Source organism: Lynx canadensis, chromosome B4 (genome assembly GCF_007474595.2).
Source record: "Lynx canadensis isolate LIC74 chromosome B4, mLynCan4.pri.v2, whole genome shotgun sequence".
In the NCBI taxonomy this organism is placed as follows: domain Eukaryota; kingdom Metazoa; phylum Chordata; class Mammalia; order Carnivora; family Felidae; genus Lynx; species Lynx canadensis.
Window position 1 is genome coordinate 57,914,303 of NC_044309.1, and position 22,282 is coordinate 57,936,584.

The 22,282-nt window shown below is 37.2% G+C and overlaps 1 protein-coding gene across 4 annotated transcripts in view; it reads right to left on the reverse strand.

Annotated features, from left to right (window-relative positions):
• Positions 1–22,282, reverse strand: part of CFAP94 (cilia and flagella associated protein 94) — a 72,551-nt gene that overhangs the window by 33,735 nt on the left and 16,534 nt on the right. For 3 of the 4 annotated variants that reach the window (XM_030321952.1, XM_030321950.1, XM_030321948.1), the window contains exons 3-8: positions 14,052–14,133; positions 11,761–11,852; positions 9,669–9,770; positions 8,667–8,804; positions 3,348–3,494; positions 434–537 (exon numbers count right to left, since the gene is read on the reverse strand). In XM_030321952.1, coding sequence (XP_030177812.1) covers positions 434–537; positions 3,348–3,494; positions 8,667–8,804; positions 9,669–9,770; positions 11,761–11,852; positions 14,052–14,133 — 665 coding nt within the window. The remainder of the gene's footprint in view (positions 1–433; positions 538–3,347; positions 3,495–8,666; positions 8,805–9,668; positions 9,771–11,760; positions 11,853–14,051; positions 14,134–22,282) is intronic. The other variant, XM_030321951.1, reaches the window with a different exon arrangement.

Sequence of the window (22,282 nt, forward strand, 5' to 3'; positions counted from 1 at the left end):
TATTTTTTAAGTACTATTTAAAAAGTTCACAAAGATTTTTAAAGTTTTAGATTGCCATGTAGAAAGCACCTACCACCCTATGGGGGGTGTGAATTAAGTGGGTAAAGAAAAGGGGAAGACATTTATCTATTCAGCATTTGTTTGTACTAAACATCATGCTATGATTTTTATATTAATATTTAACCTTCAACCCAATCCTATTAAGTTAAGTAATATAATCATCAGTTGACCATTGATATAATGAAGCTCCAGAAGGCTAAGTAACTTGCCTCAGGTAAATAAATGGCAGTTCTGTGATTCAAACTCCAGCTGGCTGACTTCCTAACATAGGTTTTATCCATGTATACCACACTATTATGCAAAAGACATATGCCTGGTCATCATGATGTGACTCCCAATGTCTTTTGGCCTACAGTATCACCCATGGGAATACCTTGGATTCTTCTTGAGGTTTGCCCACACATATAGAGTAACATTTTCATCTTGAATGACTTTTTCCATATTTCCACTGTCTAGATCTGCTAATGTACTAGCTTGCTGTAACAGAAAAAGAAAACATTATAAAAGATTACAGGCCTCATAAATTATGCAACTTACAAGAGTCATTTCATTACTTAGGTGTTAGATTCCCTTTATTACTTAAAAGAGTAATTTGGGGGGCACCTGGGTGGCGCAGTCGGTTAAGTGTCCGACTTCAGCCAGGTCACGATCTCGCGGTCCGTGAGTTCGAGCCCCGCGTCAGGCTCTGGGCTGATGGCTCAGAGCCTGGAGCCTGTTTCCGATTCTGTGTCTCCCTCTCTCTCTCTGCCCCTCCCCCGTTCATGCTCTATCTCTCTCTGTCCCAAAAATAAATAAAAAACGTTGAAAAAAAATTAAAAAAAAAAAAGAGTAATTTGGGTAAAAATATCAAACTAACAAAAAATTGCTTTAAAAAATTCTCTGAATGATACAAATGAACTTCAATGATACAAATGTGCTTCACCTTTGCACTCAGTTTCCCTTACAGTCTCTAAGGATTAAAATTGCTCCTGTATTCCCAGGATTACTGTTAAAATTTTAGCATTATCATGATTACCATGAACCCTTTTCAATTTTAGCATTATCATGATTTTTCATCTTAACTATACACCTGCTTCTTTATCTGTACCTTATTAAAATGTAGATCATGCTACTGCAAAAGTTAGTTCATTTCTGAACATTATCAAATTTAGGAAACAAAATTTCCAGTTTATGAAATCCAAATGAGTCATGTTTCATTAGTCTGACACTTGATGTCCAACATTAAACGCACAATTTAAGGATGTTCTTAAGAATGTTTAATAAAAACAAATAGAGCTTGTTGCATGTTAGCTCTCTTAAATGCCTCAAATAAGTCAATACTGTATGTGTATAGCTGCCATATTGTAAAACCTTAGAAGTACTGGAGATTGAATATATTGTTAATTTTTAAAAAGTCATTGATCCCCCACACTTTTTTCCTTAAAAGGTGACATTACCTTTTGAAGTATCCAGAATAGCTGTCTTGTAGAACACTGTGAATTTATCTGATTGTTTCCTCATGGTATTGTTTAACTTGCTTTTCTATCCCCTTTATTTTTTGTAACTTTTTTGAAAGTTAGGTGTGTACATAGGCTTAGTTATTTTTGGCAAGAAGGCATTGGACCTTATGTTGTGTTCTTCACGTTGCATCCTATCAGGAGCTCTATGATGTCCCACTATTAACAATGTGGACTTGATCACTTGGTTAAGGTGTAAGTACCCATATTCTCCCAGTTACAAAGTATACTTTTCCCCAATCAATAAATAATCTGTGGCCTAATACTTTGGCACTAGGAGAATCAGGTGTTCTCCAACAACTTTTCACCTAATTATCTAGGTGAAAATGATCCTTATCATTTATTACAATTGGGGACTGAAAAATGGTGACTTTCTAACTTACAATTCCTTCTACATTTATCAGATGGCATTCTTCTATAAAGAACTCTTCTTTCCCCTTACTCGACTGTCCCCCTTCCTTTTTGGAGTTATCACTTTAGACCCATGGATTTTTCTTTATTTAATGCGTTATAATCAATTATGATTATTCTTTCTGATATTCAAATTATTGCAAATTTGACCAGTGAGAGCTTCTTTAAGCTAGTTCTATGCCTTTGGATATGACTCCAATAGTGTGTAAGTATTTATTTGCTTTCTAGCACAAGATAATTCAATCTCATCTTTCACTGTCCTTGCTCCAGACCCAGAATCAGCTGTTTACCCCAGTTAGACTTGGTTCCATCTTAAGGATTAAAAAGGAATCTGCTTCATACTGATATCTCCACTTCAAATTTAACATTACAGTATTTTTTTCCTAATCTTTTACGTACTCTTTTTCTCTTAAAATAATCTTGATTACTAATAATTTTAATACACTTCCTTGTTTTTCTTATAATACAAATCAAAGAGTTGCAAAATTATATGAATATTACTAACAATAAATTTAGTGAAGTTTAAGCCTTCTTCGCATTTCTTTTTGTAGTTAGAACATATGCTACCAACACTATACACAGGACTATGTTCTAGACCAAAATAAACCAAGATAACCACAAACCATGTGTGACCTTAAGGCTGTTTTCTGATTAGAGGACAAAATAAAACAAAAACGGCTATAGAAGACATTCATGGGATATTAGCCAAAATTTAAATATGGACTGGATATTAGAGTATGGAATTATTACTTCCTAAGGTATAATGATTTTACAGTTATTTCGATATTATTTTTAGCGATAAGATATTTGGGAAAAATAGAGTGACTACCAATAATTATAATCGTTTTCAACTCATTTATCTAGAGTAGTGAATATCTAACATACAATGTTTAGCGAATTTATTTTCATAGTGATCCCACTAAACCTTAGCAAGTATAAGGAAAAAACTGGACTTTAACTACATTGATAATGCTTTTTTTTCTTTAGAAATATTTATGGTTGGGGGCACCTGGGTGGCTCAGCTGGTTGGGCGTCTGACCCTTGGTTTCAGCTCAGGTCATTATCTCACGTCACAGCTCATGGGTTCAAGTCCCGCATCACAGCGTGCAGCCTGCTTGGGATTTCTCTCTCCCTCTCTCTTTGCCCCTCCCCGACTTGCTCTTCTCCCTCTCTCTCAAAAAATAAACATAAATAAAAATTTGGAAAAAAGAAGTATTTATGGTTGTTAGATATGGATAAATGTATGTGCCTCATATTATTCTACTGACTTTTCCATAGCCTTTTAATTAAAAAAAGATACTAGATGTTTTATTATGTAGCATAAAGTTTTCATTCTTATAAAAGTTATTCATAAGTTATGAGTAAAATAATCACACTTACTCTGAGAAGTCGTTCTGTGGCTACATTGAACTTAAGATGGAGGAGCTCCTGCAGCTCTAGAATTGATCCTCGGTATTGTATTATAGTTTTATCTTCCAAATCATATGATGGCGTTTGCAATAAAAGTAATCTCAACTTCTCAATTAACTATAAAGTAAAATGTAAAGTAAAAATTTACTCTAAGAATAAATTAAACTTCTGACAAATAGTCAAAGAAAAAGTGAAAAGGCAATGTTCTATCACTTTAGAATTGACGAGCACATCATATCATCAGTAAAACATAAAAATCCTTTCTTGTGTTAATTGTATTATTTAAGATCATGGAAAAATAAAAATATTTCCTTCAGATACTCCTTTATAAAAATTCTCAACTATTGGCAAGTTATAGAGGAGGCACAGCTTGGATGCTGAAGACAATGGAACAATAGAAATAGTGATATAACAATAATGAGGAGGAGGGGCACCTAGGTGGCTCAATCAGACAAGTGCCCAGCTTCGGCTCAGGTCATGATCTCACTCACAGTTTGGGAGTTGGAGCCCCAAGTCCGGCTCTGTGCTGACAGCTCAGAGCCTGGAGCCTGCTTCGGATTCTGTGTGTGTCTCTCTCTGGGCCCCTCCTCCACTTGCTCTCTGTTTCTCTCAAAAATAAACATTAAAAAAATTTAAAACAAGCAAATAAACAATAATGAGGAGGAGAATGAGAAGGTGAAAGAGCAGATAGTTACTAATATGTACCGAATGTTTATATAGGTGACCACGGCAGGCCACCCCCAAATGTAGCACAATGGCATATTGATCATTTTGAATTGAAGCTACTTGAGAAGCAACCAGTGTAAAGACACTTGCATCCTCCTCTGTCTCCTGAAAGCAGGAAACAAATCTCCCATATGAAAATACCTTCCCTGTACTAAGAAGTAAAAAGACCAGAGATAGGAACTTTAAACTCAAGAAAACTGTAGAAATAAACCTTGTTACTTTTTTTTTTTTTTTTTTTTTTTTTTTACTAATCTACCACATCAGACTAAACTCCACTTAGAATTCCTTACTAACTAAAGCTCACAAACACCTATTTTCCTTATCTTGTAAATTCCTCACAAATCGATTGTCTAAAATGTATAAACTGCCTGCCTCGGTCATTTCTTTGGGTCTCAATTTCATTATTGGGTCTCCATGCACGTGTCATGTGTATTGAATTCTCAGTCCAGCTGAAAGAGCTTGAAGGATAGAAGAATTTCCCCTCTCCTACACTTACTATGTGCCAGGAACTGTTCTAAATGTTTATGTTTTAATTCATTCTATCCTCATCATAACTCTATGAGGTAGATACTGTTATTATGCCTATTTTTATAGATAAGGAAACTAAGGCAGTCTGATTCCATTGGTAAGGAGTTTGAAAGACCCCACTCCTTCCTAACAGCAAGTGAGAAGCTCAACAGACTGAAAAATCAACAACTCTTCTTCGATCAACAAGAAGGGAGGAGACTGGGCAAACGCCTGATCTCAAGACTGGGAAGACCTATAAGTGAATAGAGGGAGTTAGCTTACCATGGTATATTCAGGAACAAAAGCCACTGCAGAAACCAGTGCCAGATAAGAACATCTGAAACTGCAAATGACAAATTACTGAAGGCTTAGTGTGAACAGCTCTTGAGAGTTAAAAACTCCAGGAGAGCACAGCCATGGAAGGAGGAGAGCCCACAATATTGTGAGACTTACCTCCAAATGCTCCACCAGGTTCTCACAATAAATATGGGAGCAGAATCCCCTCCTACTTCCAGCAGAGGGAAGGGAAAAGGAACGGTTTTGAAATACACCAGAGTACTCTATCCTTAACAAGGCCTGATCTTAGGGGAAACTAATTAACTAGAGCCTAAGTTTTGGGACTTTTATCAAAGCCTCACTCACCTGGGGGAAAGGAAATAACTCCAGCTAGCACTAGCCATCCCCTCCCACCTGAGGGGAATAAAATAAATTAAAAACACTTGTGAAGTTCACCATGCAGAGATACAGGCTTATTAAAAGACCGAGACCTAATTGCAGGACTATAGGATTCTTCTCCTCCCCAGCCCCACCTCACAGCCATATTACTAAAGCCCTATTTATACCACTTCCTTTCACTCAGTACATCATGTCCAGCTATCAGGAGAAAATTACAAGTCATACCAAAAGGCAAAACCACTATTTGAAAAGACAAAGCAAGCATTAGAACCACACATGGCAGGGATATTGAATTATCCGACCAGGAATTTAAAACACCTATGACTGATATGCTAAGGGCTCTACTGGATAAAGCAGACAGCATGCATAAATAGATGGGCAACGTAAAGCAGAGAGATAGAAATCCTAAGAAAGAACCAGATAGAAATGAATGAATGCCTTTGGTGGGCTTATTAGTAGACTGGACTTAGCAGAGGAAAGAATCTCTGAGCTAGAGGACATAACAATAGAATCTTTGAAAACTAAAGTCAAAGAAAACAAAAAGTGAAAAAATATATATATTTTTTAAATAGAACAAAGTATCCAAGGACTGTGGGACAACTACAAAAGGTATAGCATACATGTAAAGGGAATACCAGAAGGAGAAAAGAGGGAGAAAGGAACAGAAGAAATATTTGAAATAACAATTTCCCTAAATGAATATCAGATGCTAAACCACAGGTTCAGGGAGCTTGGAGAACACCAAACAGGATAAATGCCCTAGAAAACTACACTTAGGCATATTATTTTCAAACTACAGAAAATCAAAGATAAAAAATCCCGACAGAAGCCAGAGGAAACAACACCTTACCTTAAGAGAAACAAAATTACGAATTACATTTAACTTCCCAGAAATCATCTAATCAAGAAGAGAGTGGAGATATTTAAAGTGTTGAGAGAAATTGAGGCACAGCATGACCAAGGAACAAGTAATAAGTGGCAGGATTTAGTTTTGAACACTGACACAGATAATACCTAGAAAATTTCTAAATTAAGAGAGGTGGCATTGTGGTGGAGGGCAGTATGGACTTAAGCCAGCATGCAGGGCTTCGATCCTAGCCACTTTCTACTGGCAGTGTGGACTTGGGTAAGTTACATAACATCTTTGTACCTCTGTGCATCACTATGCCCTCTTCATTTGTAAAATGAGAATACTGGTGCCTATCTCCTAGGTAGCTATGAATTATTATAAGAATTCAGCAAGTAACTATTTCTAAAGCCTGGAATAGTAAGTATTATATAAGAGCTTGCATGTAATTTGGAACTTAGTGTTTACCGTGGGGTCACTGCTATCCAATTCTTTCTGTTCCTCAAGTGCTGCCCTCTTCAGTTTCCTATTGCTATGATCATCCTCCTCTCCTATTTTGTTTTACCTGCCCTTTCCTCATTTTCTGTACTATTTCTTACTTCTATTTCTGTAACCCACTCTCATAATAGGAAGATTTCACTTCCAGCTCATCACTAGTGAACTCCAGTGCTACTTCCCACTCTCTCTCAGCTATTGCAGAGCACTGGCTTCCTGGGCCAGCAGCATGCCATGGCAGCCGGCAGAGAGGATGTGCAATGGCAAGAACCCTGTACAATGAATTCACTGGTGTCCAAATATCTCACAGTGGACAGGAGGCTTGGGAGCTTCTGGAAAGTCAGAGTAAGCCCTATTTAAAGTCTCATAGGAGACTCTAAGCAAGTCACAGTTTTTCTCTCTACATATGTAAAATGGATCTCATACGCTTGCCCACATCAAATTAGGCAATGCATGTTATGAGCTTAATGGTCTGGAGTTACTCCATCTTCATAACAACATGCTGAAGAAGTAAACCCCAGCGACAAGAAGCACAAAGATGTGGTGAGGAATTGCAACAAAAAGCATTAGAAGATAATAGGACCAAGTGCAGTGAATTCCTTCCAGTTCCTACTACTATGTAAGTGTGCCTAGTATGGGTTTCTTTCTATGCATCCTAATGGGATTTGTTGGGTTTCTTGAATCTGAGGGTTTGTATTTTTCCTCAGTTCTGGAAAGATGTCAGCCATTTTCTCTTTGAATACTGTCATTCCCTTCTGGTACCCTTTTTCGATGCATTTTAGCCCCTTTTACTCTACCATATATACCCATTAACTGCTCATTAATATTTTCCATCTCTTTATCTCTTTCTGTGTGCTATATTTTGGGAAATTCGTCCAATACAACTTCTGATTCACTTGTAGTAGAGACATTTTTGTTTCCCTTCAATAAGCTAAAGATGAGCCAAACAAGTTCTTATCATCTCCCTTTGCAGAGCAGGTATTTCCCCTATCATCCACAATAACTTTTTGAGGCTCCCAGCCATACATGGAGTTTCTGATCCAACTTGCCACCTTGCATGGACCCTAGGCTTTGCTTCCTGATGGTCCTTTAAACCAATGCTAACCCAAGACTTAACAGAAAAAGAAGCCTCTTGGAAAGTGGTGTCTCTGGGAAGCCACTCACTTTGAGATTTGCCCACTTTTCTGAATTGTTTTATGGCCTCCAAGATTTTCCCTTACTTTCTTTTGAAATAGGCAATGAATTTAAATATCATTAAAACATTTTTTTTTTTAGCATTTTTAAGTGCATCATAAAGTGCTAGTTCCTCAGGGTAGCCTATCCATCCTATTTGCAGAACTAGAAGGTAGGATATTCTTATTCATCTTTGTTCTTTCATGCCTAGAAGAGTAGGTGCCTGGCACATAGTTGACATAGAAAAGTATGTGTAGTGAATCACCAAATAGTGGAAAATTTCAACTCAAGATAAAATCATGCACTTTCCCTCCAAGTTATCTACATAAATGGATGCAACTTGATTTTTTTTTCCCTGCTTAGATTAGACACATAATGTTTCACATTTATGCTATACTGACCTTATCTAAGGTGGCAAAGATAAAAAATAAAAATGGGAGTTGTAAAAACAAAAAAAAGAGAAAGGTTAAATATTTTTCTCGATAGGGGCGCCTGGGTGGCGCAGTCGGTTAAGCGTCCGACTTCAGCCAGGTCACGATCTCGCGGTCCGTGAGTTCCAGCCCCGCGTCAGGCTCTGGGCTGATGGCTCGGAGCCTGGAGCCTGTTTCCGATTCTGTGTCTCCCTCTCTCTCTGCCCCTCCCCCGTTCATGCTCTGTCTCTCTCTGTCCCAAAAATAAATAAAAACGTTGAAGAAAAAAAAAAATTAAAAAAAAAAATATTTTTCTCGATATCCAAACATGCGGTAGTGTTATTAATTGGCAAATACAAACATATATTTGTTTAATTTATTTCCATTTTGGAATCGACACCAGATAATTTGTAACTTAAACAACTTAAAATTACAGAGTAATACTCTAGGACATACATTTAGCACTAATTTACTCTTCGCGATCACTTCCTCTAAAGTCTCATTTGTTTCCTCTTTCCACAGACTAATGAAAGTATTAATTTCTGGGGATACTGAAGGATCAGGACTTCCATCACATTGAATGTAGTGATTCCACTGTGGAATAAAAATGTTGGAAGGGTCACAATGATGAAAATGCAAAGATCAAATAACTTTTTTCCAAGTATCAGTTCTCATAATCTAGTTTTCCCAATTTAGGTAAAAAAAAATTATGACTTTAACTGCCTACTTGAGATATCTCTATAATAACCAAATTCTCTTTATCAAAATAATTTATAAGCCTCAATAGTTCAAATAAATAGCAATTCTAGTAATTGTCATATTTTAAAAAAAACAGTATTTATGAGTTGGTTTTGTTTTGCTTTCGTCTCTAAACATATAGCTCCTGTATTTACAAAAGCCAACACTTGGGCTAATTTCTACTTACCAAATTATTACTGTTTTTTGTGGGTTTTTTTTTTCCAAATTATTACTAATTGTTAATCACCACTGTCATTTTAGTATGAGTTCTTCCATTCATTTTGCAGTCTATGAAACTTCTACACTTGTAATCATATTGTACTTTGCTTAAAATTATAGTGTAATCATCTTTTGCCATATTATTACAGTTTTTTTCTTTTTCTCCTTATAAGAACCTTTATTTTTTTCCAAAGTTACATTGTTTTGAGCAATGCTAGATTGACTTAAGCTCAAAGTTTTCTATTTTAATTCAGAATAATTTCTTCAGTATAGATTCCCCCAAAATTAAATCAGAGTCAAAAGATACAAAAATTTCAAGGGTCTTATTATTGACAATAGTTTTCTACAAAGGTATGTGAATTTACTTTGCTACATGCAATATGACAGATTTGTCAAATTAGAGATGTTTTACAGACAAATTAAAAATCTGAGGGGATTAAAAAGGATATCAGAGTATAATTTCCTCTTGTGGCACACACAAACACACAAAATCAGTTTTACCTGAGAAAGCAATCTAGTATCTCGTTTCAACTTCTCTGCTTCAGGAAAACACTCCTCTAATAAATAAAGTTCTTCAAGTTCTTCATTCCTCCTTTCTAGATCCTGTTGCATGGGGATACATTGGTGGGCTCTTTAATTTTAGCTTTATGTTTCACAGGTAGCATCTAAACTTTACTCGGCAAAATACTGAGTTTCAAAATGAACACTAAAATTAGTCTGAATGTAACTGGTATTTCCAAAAGGTTTCCTCTGAAACAGAGGTTTGCAAGTTATCTGCAGACACCTGGTGGGTCCCCAAGACTCTTCAGGGATCTGTGAGGTCAAATATGTCTTCATAATAATACTGAAATAGTATCTGCCTCTTTTGCAGTGTATACATTTACACTAATGGTGCAAAATGGTCTAAAATTGCTGGTGTCTCAGCACAAATCAAGGCACAAGCTATACTAGGAGTCATATTCTTTGGGGTTTGTGGGTGGTAAATAGCCATTTTCATATAAGAGTGACCTGAGGAGGTGAAAATTATTAATTTTGTTAAGTGTCAACCCTTCAGTATAAGTCTTTTGATTGTACTATGTGCATAAAGCGAGAAGTATGCATAAAGCACTTCTGCCATGTTTCAAAGGACAAGGCTGTCTTGAGAAACCACTGCTTGCACAATTATTTGAGTATTTTGGCAGACACTCAAAAATGAATGCACTGAGTATTTCACTTTCAGGAAAGAATTAAAAGTATTTGTTACCAATAATAAAATTCAAGCTTTCAAATAAAAATTCAAATTAAACAAAAAAGCTTGTATCGACCACTGTGAGCTTCACATTTTCTCAATCCTTAAAAACCTTTCTGATTTGATTGGGGAAGACATCAATGCATGTGATTTTTGGTAACTAATAATAAAAACGTGTCAACATGTGGAAGGAAATTATTCAGTAAACCAAGTTTTTCTAAGCAACCAATGTATGATATTTCAAAATCATACATGGATACAAGATCAATTTAAAGTGTAAGACAGATCAATGTTTTAGTATAACACTATGAAAACTTCATTGATATGATTTCACATTCCATATTAAGAAACTATGACTTACTGAGTTTTGGTATAGAATCAAAAAGAATATCCACAATTACCTGAAAGGCTATTACAATATTCCGCTTTTCCAACTATGATTCTGTGTGAGGCCAGATTTTCTTTATGCACTTCGATAAAAACTCATTGTAACAGACAGAATACTGAATAGATATGAGAATCTAGCAGTCTTTTGTTAAGTCTGACATCAAAGAGACTTTAAAAACATAAACAATGCCACTTATTTCTCTAATGTAAAAAATATAGAATGTGTGGTGATGAATGTTAACTAGACTAATTGGAATAATCATTTCACAATATATACAAACATTGAATCACCATGTTTATACCTGAAACTAACACAATGTTATATGTCAATTATAACTCAATAATATATATGTACAATAGTTTTCTTCCTTAAAATATGTTAATATATTTACTTATTTTTATTAATGTTTATTTTATATAATATTTAATGTCTATTAATATGACGTGTCTTAAAATTTCTCGGTTTGAGTTTCTAATGTGGTAAATATTGAGAAATATGACCCACATAAATAAATTTCCTTGGGGGGGGCCTTCAATTTTTACCAGTTATGAGGCCTGTCGAGATCAGAACTACTGATATGAAAAATCCTGGTAATTCTGGTAAAAAAGAGAAGTAAAACTAAAATATGAGAGGTAGAATTTGAGTTTTGGGGGAGGAAGCCCTGTTTAATTATCTATAAAACAGATCGAGAAAAATAACTTAATGCTTACAAGCAAGGGCTCTGAAGCGAGACTATTTATGTCTAAGTCCTGGCTCGTCAACTCATTAGCTGCTTACCTTCCCTTTTCCTCAATTTCCTTATCTGTGAATTGTGGGTAATAATTTCACTTCTTTATGGTAGGATTAAAGGAGTTAAACCAGTTTACATAGGCCTATACATTAGTGGTAGGTATGGGGGAGAGTGACATTACATGACCAAACAGATCTGATAGCTACATAGTTTGTCTTCATTAATAACATTACTAATGTTTACATACTTTTGCTTCAAGTTGATGCCATTTTTCTCTCTCAATCCGTTGTCTTTCAAGTCTTTCCATTTCTTCTTTTTCATGTTTCACACGGGCTTCCTCTAAAGAACCAAAAAAATTTTCTCTCAGTGATTAAATCAATCTAATTTTAATCCCTTAAAGTTACTTAAAATATTTTCAAGATATAATGGTAGTGAAATATTTTATAGAACTTACAGCCTATATTATGTGGTAGAAGTAAGACAAATGCTGGATTTCTTTCAAAAAAGTAACATGACTCAAACTTTCTGGCCAAAAAAAATAGGCCCATAATAATATTTCTCTTCTCCAAATTTATAGCAATCCAATAATAATTTTAAATAATAAAAAATGACAGAACTATCATAGGTAATTAAGGAGAGGTAAAATCTTCAGGAGATTTCCATAAGTTTCTTATATCTACATCATTAGAAGCAATTACCACTTTTCCTAAGTTCATTTATGTATTTTGAGAGAGAGAGAGAGAGTGTGCGCACAGGTGTAAGCATGGGAGGGGTAAAGAGAAGGAGAGAGAGAATCCCAAGCACGTTCTGTGCTGTCAGCTCAGAGCCCAACAGGCCAATCTCACAAACTGTGAAATAATGACCTGGGTCGAAATCAAGAGTCAGATGCTTAACTGACTAAGCCACCCAGGCACCTCCAGAAGCAATTACCTTAAACTTCTCTTGCTTTCACTATTAAATACGAAAGATATGTTGAAGAATATAAGTTTAATCCAATACAATAAAACTTTCCCCAAGTTCTAGATCCTGATACTGTATTCTTATCATGCGCCACCTAAAAAGGATTTAATAATGATTGTATATAAAAAAAAATCAATGTGGAACCTGAGGACAGACTTTTAAAACCTGAATTTGAATCCACACGTTCTTTAAAAAAAAAAAAAAAAATTATTTATTTATTTATTTATTTATTTATTTAGAGCACACAAGCAGTGGAGGGGCAGAGAGAGAAGGGGAGAGAGAATCCCAAGCAGGCTCCACATATAGGGTGGAGGTGGGGCTCTATCTCACAACTGTGGGATCACAACCTGAGTCGATATCAAGAGTCAGATGCTAAACCAACTAAGCCACCCAGGCACTCCCACACATGCTCTTGATGCTAAAAGGTATACCGGTTTTTTAAATCTCTTTTTGTTATTTTAAATAATAGATATTTTTATTAATTTTTAATTTACTTTTTTTTTTTTTTACAAATGAAAATCCTCTTTAAATTTGGCAAAGGCATATTATTAAACTATAATAACTTAGGCTGTTCTGTGCATTTCTTGTTAGTGTCTATTTCCTATTTCCCATATTTAATGAATTTAAGTTTTAGAATCCGTACTGTAGAATTAGCACCAAAGCCCCTAATTTCATAGGTAAACATAAACATTTCAAGACATGATTGCCAGAGTTAGCAAATAAAAATACAAGATGCTCAGTTGAAGTTGAATTTCAGATAAATAAATAGCCTTTTTTTTGGGGGGGGGTGGGTTAAGTATGTTCCATATTGCATGGAACAAATTATCCCAAACCATCTATTATTTATCTGAAATTCAAACTTAACTGCACATTCTGTACTTTTTTTTAATGTTTATTTATTTTGAGAGACAAGAGCTGGGGAGGGGCAGAGAGAGAGAGAGAGAGAGAAGGAGACAGAATCCCAAGCAGGCTCCACACTGTCAGGACAGAGCCCTCTGTGGGTCTCGATCAGATGGCTCTGAGATCATGACCTGAGTTTAAATGAAGAGTTGGATGCTTAACCAACTGAGCTTCCCAGGTGCCCCTCCGTGGGAATTCTGTATTTTATCTGGCAACTCCACTTCAAGATATATCTCAAAGTGATTGGTGTATAGTAACAAAACTTTCTGGATACCCTTTAAATAGCAGATAACTATTTAAAAAACAGATGAAATTTGGGGCGCCTGGGTGGCTCAGTCGGTTAAGGGTCTGACTTCAGCTCAGGTCATAATCTCACAGTTTGCGGGTTCCAGCCCCACGTAGGGCTCTGTGCTGACAGCTCAGAGCCTGAAGCCTGCTTAGGATTCTGTGTCTCTTCCTCTCTCTCTGTCCCTTCTCCACTCGCACAGTGTGTGTCTCTCTCTCTCAAAGATAAACATTAAAAAATTTTTTAAAAAATTAAAAAATAAAGAAACAAATGAAATTTGAAAAATTGAAGAATTTTGAAAATTCTTTTTAAAAATATTGATGGGAATATAGAAATATCAACTATTGTTTAAGTCCCTGCATGTGAAAATAGTATCACTATGTACTTTGTACCTTCCTCTTTTTGCCGTCTCTCCTCCTCCTCCTGTAGCTGCTTTAACCGTTCAGCTTTGGTGATTTTCTTCTTCCTGGCAGACTTAAATGTCATAACATAAAAAAAGGCTACTAATATACATATCTCTCAAATGCATAAAATACATACCTCTCAAACAGTAATTATGAAAAATACTTTTACTTCCATGAATCCAGTCTTTCATTCATTCAAATAAAGACTACCTATCCTGTACAAAGCCTTGCCTTAATGTATTGAGGACAAAGTATGGAAACAAGTAAGAAAAATAAGCAAAGTTATTAAAAGGCAACAGTGACGGTGACAATTTAATTATTATATAATTAATAGTATACAACTTAAATAAGCTTCTTATTCCCAGTTACCACATCTTTAAAATGGTGCTAAATAAGACCTCATTTTATTGTTGTAAAGATTAAAATAAAATGTATGTAAAAACAGTTTTAATACTACTACATGCCTATAATAATTAAAAACATTTTTATGACTAACAGATATACAGAGAGTCATTTTTAAGTTTAGAGGAAGGAGAGATTATTTTCAACAATTGGAATGAAGTAAAATTTTTATAGAGCAGGTAGTATTTAAGTTTGTGCCCAGAAGATTTTAAGATGCAAATATGCAGGGAAGAGTATTTCCTATCTCAAGAAGAGGGAAATGCAGGCAATAAGATATGGAGATGGGATAGCACTGGAAAGGCCAACAAGTTCATGGACACTGGGGAGATTCCAAGGAAAGGTGATAGAAATGAAAATGGAAAAGAAGGTTGGAGCCTATGCTATAGAGGTTGGGCATTATTTTAAAAGAACTGGAAACCTCCTAAAAGTTTTGAGAAGGGCTATGGCTATTAAGAATACAATTTTAGGATTTTGGAAGAAGATGGTGGCATAGGAGGATGCTGGGCTCACCACATCCTGCTGATCACTTAGATTCCACCCACACCTGCCTAAATAACCCAGAAAACCACCAGAAGACAAGCAGAATGGATTCTCTGGAGCCAAGCGTTGATGAGAGGCCCACGGAAGAGGGTAGGAAGGGCGGAGAGGCGATGCGCGCTACACGGACTGGTGGGAGGGAGCCGGGGTGAAGGTGCAGCCTGCCGGCCAAGCAGAACCTCCGAATCTGGCTGGCAAAAGTGGAGGGGCCGGATGGAGTGTGTTCGGACAGCAAGCAGGACTTAACATCTGGAAGGTTATAAGCTAACAGCTCTGCTCGGAGAGTGGGAGGGCTGGAGGACAACGGGAGGGAGAATTGTTGAGCCCCGGACAACACAGCTCAGGTTGCCGGGGAACAAAGGCGCTCACCAGTGCCATCTCCCTCGCCCATCCTCCAGCCAAAACCCCAAAGGGAACCAGTTCCTGTCAGGGAACTTGCTTGCACCGTGCAAACACCCAACACTGTGCTTCTGCGGATCCATCCCTCTGGCGGGTCTGACTCCCTCCTGGTGCCGCAGGGCCCCTCCCGAAGCGGATCACCGAAGGATAAGCGAGCTTAGCCTGCCCCTCCTGCACCTGTGCACCTTGCCGATCCACCACAGCTAATATGCCAGATCCCCAGCACCACAAGCCTGGCAGTGTGCAAGTAGCCCAGACGGGCCACGCCACCCCACAGTGAATCCCGCCCCTAGGAGAGGGGAAGAGAAGTTTCACACCAGTCTGACTGTGGCCCCAGCGGTGGGCTGGGGGCAGACATCAGGTCTGACTGCGGCTCCGCCCACCAACGCGAGTTATTCAAGACAGCACAGGGGAAGTGCCCTGTAGTTCCGTACCACATCATGGACTATCCAAAATGATGAAACGGAAGAATTCCCCTCAAAAGAATCTCCAGGAAATAATGACTGCTAACAAACTGATCAAAAAGGACTTAAACAATATAACAGAAAGTGAATTTAGAATAATAGTCATAAAATTAATTGCTGGGCTTGAAAACAGTATAGAGGACAGCAGAGAATCTATTGCTACAGAGATCAAGGGACTAAGGAACAGCCAGGAGGAGCTAAAAAATGCTATAAATGAGCTACAAAATAAAATGGAGACAACCACAGCTCGGATTGAAGAGGCAGAGGAGAGAATAGGTGAATTGGAAGATAAAATTATGGAAAAAGAGGAAGCTGAGAGAAAGAGAGATTAAAAAGTTCAGGAGTATGAGGGGAAAAGTAAAGAACTGAGTGATGCACTAGTAAATCTACGCATAATTGGTATTCCAGAGGAGGAAGAGAGAGGGAAAGGTGCTGAAGGCGTACTTGAAGAAATAATAGCTGAGAACTTCCCTGATCTGGGGAAGGAAAAAGCATTGAAATCCAAGAGGCACAGAGAACTCCCTTCAGACGTAACTTGAATCGACCTTCTGCATGACATATCATACTGAAACTGGCAAAATACAAGGATAAAGAGAAAATTGTGAAAGCAGCTAGGGATAAACGTGCTCTAACATATAAAGGGAGACCGATAAGACTCGTGACTGATCTCTCTTTTGAAACTTGGCAGGCCAGAAAGGAATGGCAAGAAATCGTCAATGTGATGAACAGAAAAAATACGCAGCTGAGAATCCTTTATCCAGCAAATCTGTCATTTAGAATAGAAGGAGAGATAAAGGTCTTCCCAAACAAACAAAAGCTGAAGGAATTCATCACCACTAAACCAGCCCTACAAGAGATCCTAAAGGGGATCCTGTGAGACAAAGTACCAGAGACATCGCTACAAGCATGAAACCTACAGACATCACAATGACTCTAAACCCATATCTTTCTATAATAACACTGAACGTAAATGGACTAAATGTGCCAACCAAAAGACATAGGGTATCAGAATAGATAAAAAAACAAGACCCATTTATTTGCTGTCTACAAGAGACTCATTTTAGACCTGAGGACACCTTCAGATTGAAAGTGAGGGGATGGAAAACTATTTATCATGCTACTGGAAGTCAAAAGAGAGCTGGAGTAGCCATACTTACATCAGACAAACTAGACTTTAAATTAAATATAATATATTATATATGAGAAGATGCCCTTCTTCATCTCTTGTTCCAGCCTTTAATTTATGTGTATATATATATATATATATATATATATTATGTATATATATATAATTACAGGGTCTATCCATCAGGAAGAGCTAACAATTATAAATGTCTATACGCCGAATACAGGAGCCCCCAAATATATAAAACAATTACTCACAAACATAAGCAACCTTATTGATAAGAATGTGGTAATTGCAGGGGACTTTAACACCCAACTTACAACAATGGATAGATCATCTAGACACACGGTCAATAAAGAAACAAGACCCTGAATGATGCATTGGATCAGATGGACTTGACAGATATATTTAGAACTCTGCATCCCAAAGCAACAGAATACTTTCTTCTCGAGTGCACATGGAACATTCTCCAAGATAGATCACATACTGGGTCACAAAACAGCCCTTCATAAGTATAAAAGAACTGAGATCATACCATGCACACTTTCAGATCACAATGCTATGAAACTTGGTATCAACCACAGGAAAAAGTCTGGAAAACCTCCAAAAGCATGGAGGTTAAAGAACACCCTACTAAAGAATGAATTGGTCAACCAGGCAATTAGAGAAGAAATTAAAAAATATATGGAAACAAACAAAAATGAAAATACAACAATCCAAAAGCTTTGGGATGCAGCAAAGGCAGTCCTGAGAGGAAAATACATTGCAATCCAGGCCTATCTCAAGAAACAAGAAAAATCCCAAATACAAAATCTAACAGCATACCTAAAGGAAATAGAAGCAGAACAGCAAAGACAGCCCAAACCCAGCAGAAGAAGATAAATAATAAAGATCAGAGCAGAAATAAACAATATAGAATCTAAAAAAAACTGCAGAGCAGATCAATGAAACCAAGAGTTGGTTTTTTGAAAAAATAAACAGAATGGATAAACCTCTAGCCAGGCTTCTCAAAAAGAAAAGGGAGATGACCCAAATAGATAAAATAATGAATGAAAATGGAATTATTACAACCAATCCCTCAGAAATACAAGCAATTATCAGGGAATACTATGAAAAACTATATGCCAACAAACTGGACAACCTGGAAGAAATGGACAAATGCCTAAACACCCACACACTTCCAAAACTCAAACAGGAGGAAATAGAAAGCTTGAACAGACTCATAACCAGCGAAGAAATTGAATCCGTTATCAAAAACCTCCCAAAAAATAAGAGTCCAGAACCAGATGGCTTCCCAGGGGAGTTCTACCAGACGTTTAAAGCAGAGATAATAGGGGCGCCTGGGTGGCTCAGTAGGTTAAGTGTCCCACTTCGGCTCAGGTCATGATTTCACGGTCCGTGGGTTCGAGCCCTGCATCAGGCTCTGTGCTGGCAGCTCAGAGCCTGGAGCCTGTTTCAGATTCTGTGTCTCCCTCTTTCTCTGACCCTCCCCTGTTCATGCTTTCTCTCTGTCTCAAAAATAAATAAATGTTAAAAAAAAAAATAAAGCAGAGATAATACCTATCCTTCTCAAGCTATTCCAAAAAATAGAAACGGAAGGAAAACTTCCAGACTCATTCTATGAAGCCAGCATTACTTTGATTCCTAAACCAGACAGAGACCCAGTTAAAAAAGAGAACTACAGGCCAATATCCCTGATGAATATGGATGCAAAAATTCTCAGTAAGACACTAGCAAATCGAATTCAACAGTATATAAAAAGAATTATTCACCATGATGAAGTGGGATTCATTCCTGGAATGCAGGCCTTGTTCAACATTAGCAAATCAATCAACATGATACATCACATTAATAAAAGAAAAGATAAGAACCATATGATCCTGTCAATCGATGCAGAAAAAGCATTTGACAAAATACACCATCCTTTCTTAATAAAAACCCTCGAGAAAGCCGGGATAGAAGGAACATACTTAAACATCATAAAAGCCATTTACGAAAAGCACACAGCTAACATCATCCTCAATGGGGAAAAATTGAGAGCTTTTTCCCTGAGATCAGAAACACGACAGGGATGTCCACTCTCACTGCTGTTGTTTAACATAGTGTTGGAAGTGCTAGCATCAGCAATCAGACAACAAAAGGAAATCAAAGGCATCAAAATTGGCAAAGATGAAGTCAAGCTTTCACTTTTTGCAGATGACATGATATTATACATGGAAAATCTGACAGACTCCACCAAAAGTCTGCTAGAACTGATACATGAATTCAGCAAAGTCACAGGATACAAAATCAATGTACAGAAATCAGTTGCATTCTTATACACTGATAATGAAGCAACGGAAAGACAAATAAAGAAACTGATCCCATTCACAATTGCACCAAGAAGCATAAAATACCTAGGAATAAATCTAACCAAAGATGTAAAAGATCTGTATGCTGAAAACTATCGAAAGCTTATGAAGGAAATTGAAGAAGATATAAAGAAATGGAAAATCATTCCGTGCTCATGGGATGGAAGAATATTGTCAAAATGTCAATACTACCCAAAGCTATGTACACATTCCATGCAATCCCAATCAAAATTGCATCATCATTCTTCTCGAAGCTAGAACAAGCAATCCTAAAATTTCTATGGAACCACAAAAGGCCCCGAATAGCCAAAGTAATTTTGAAGAAGAAGACCAAAGCAGGAGGCATCACAATCCCAGACTTCAGCCTCTACTACAAAGCTGTAATCATCAAGACAGCATGGTACTGGCACAAAAACAGACACATAGACCAATGGAATAGAATAGAAACCCCAGAACTAGACCCACAAAAGTATGGCCAACTAATCTTTGACAAAGCAGGAAAGAACATCCAATGGAAAAAAGACAGTCTCTTTAACAAATGGTGTTGGGAGAACTGGACAGCAACATGCAGAAGATTGAAACTAGACCACTTTCTCACACCATTCACAAAAATAAACTCAAAATGGATAAAGGACCTGAATGTGAGATACGAAACCATCAAAACCCTAGAGGAGAAAACAGGAAAAGACCTCTCTGACCTCACCCGTAGCAATTTCTTACTTGACACATCACCAAAGGCAAGGGAATTAAAAGCAAAAATGAACTATTGGGACCTCATCAAGATAAAAAGCTTCTGCACAGCAAAGGAAACAACCAACAAAACTAAAAGGCAACCAACGGAATGGGAAAAGATATTTGCAAATGACATATCGGACAAAGGGCTAGTATCCAAAATCTACAAAGAGCTCACCAAACTCCACACCCGAAAAACAATCCAGTGAAGAAATGGGCAGAAAACATGAATAGACACTTCCCTAAAGAAGACATCTGGATGGCCAACAGGCACATGAAAAGATGCTCAACGTCGCTCCTTATCAGGGAAATACAAATCAAAACCACACTCAGGTATCACCTCACGCCAGTCAGAGTGGCCAAAATGAACAAATCAGGAGACTATAGATGCTGGAGAGGATGTGGAGAAACGGGAACCCTCTTGCACTGTTGGTGGGAATGCAAACTGGTGCAACTGCTCTGGAAAACACTGTGGAGGTTCCTCAGAAAATTAAAAATAGACCTACCCTATGACCCAGCAATAGCACTGCTAGGAATTTACCCAAGGGATACAGGAGTACTGATGCATAGGGGCACTTGTACCCCAATGTTTATAGCAGCACTCTCAACAATAGCCAAATTATGGAAAGAGCCTAAATGTCCATCAACTGATGAATGGATAAAGAAATTGTGGTTTATATACACAATGGAATACTATGTGGCAATGAGAAAGAATGAAATATGGCCCTTTGTAGCAACGTGGATGGAACTGGAGAGTGTGATGCTAAGTGAAATAAGCCATACAGAGAAAGACAGATACCATATGTTTTCACTCTTAGGTGGATCCTGAGAAACTTAACAGGAACCCATGGGGGAGGGGAAGGAAAAAAAAAAAGAGAGGTCAGACTGGGAGAGAGCGAAAGCTAAGAGACTCTTAAAAACTGAGAACAAACTGAGGGCTGATGGGGGGTGGGAGGGAAGGGAGGGTGGGTGATGGGTATTGAAGAGGGCATCTTTTGGGATGAGCACTGGGTGTTGTATGGAAAACAATTTGACGATAAATTTCATATATTAAAAAAAAGAATACAATTTTAAAAAACTAACCTTGTATTAGGAAAAAATGATTATGAAGAAGATACCATTTGAGTGACTATTAACAGTAGTTACTAAAACTAAAGTCATGACTGTAAATACTGATAGGAGAATGGGTCCAATAAATATTATATCAACTAACTTATTTGATATAACTAAAACTGGAGACAAGGAGAGGCATGAGTTAAAGAAGAGTCAAAAAGAAAAACTGTAGTCTAGAACAAGCAAATTTGAAAGAAACACTGTTGAAAGGAGTTTGAATATAATTAATATGAAGTGCTAGTAGGGCATCCAGGCAATGTTTACAGACACTGAACTTGGGGAACTGAGGCTTAGCAAACAGATCAGGGCTACAGAATACAAGTTTGAGAACTATCTTGGTGGTAACCACCTCCCCTCCATTTTCCCTAAGGGAAAGTATAGGAAGAAAAGAGGACTATCTAAATTTAGCAATCAATAGAATGGTTAATCCTTGGAATATACAGACTTTTGGATGACTATCTTCTCTTTTTGGCTCACCCACTGCAGAATGATCCACTGGAATCTCCAATCCATTAGCCCTATCACATCTTCCTTGTTTATCAACCCCCTCATACCTTCACTTCTTTACCCAGGTTAGATTTCACAGCTCATCACATAATCACTACTTTATATATTTCCACCTCCCCTATTTCTCTGTCCCTCTGAGAAGCTCCGCTGGCAACTTCTTAGTTCTAGTGAAACTCAATTCTCCCATTTATTATGCATTAGTAATATAAGCAGCTGAAACTTGCCAGAGAAAAATACATGAGCGCAAATTTATTAACACAAATTTTAAACAGACTTTGTACCATCCAGTATTCCTACTACTATTTCATTCCCCTCACTCTTCAAACCTGCAAAATACTCTCCTCTTTCCTGCTCTCGGCTGTTGACCTTCTCTCTCATATCACCAGAAACTCTGGAATAATCTCGGTTCCATGCCCAAATCTTTGTACCTATCTTTGTCTGCCTTCCCTCCCATTATGGTTTATGATCTAATGTAACATACTTCTGCTATTTAAGGCTGAACCTGCCGATGTTACACTGGATCTTATCCTTTATTGCCTATTTAATAAGACTTGGCTCCTGTAATTAATACCTCTAGTTATTCATAAA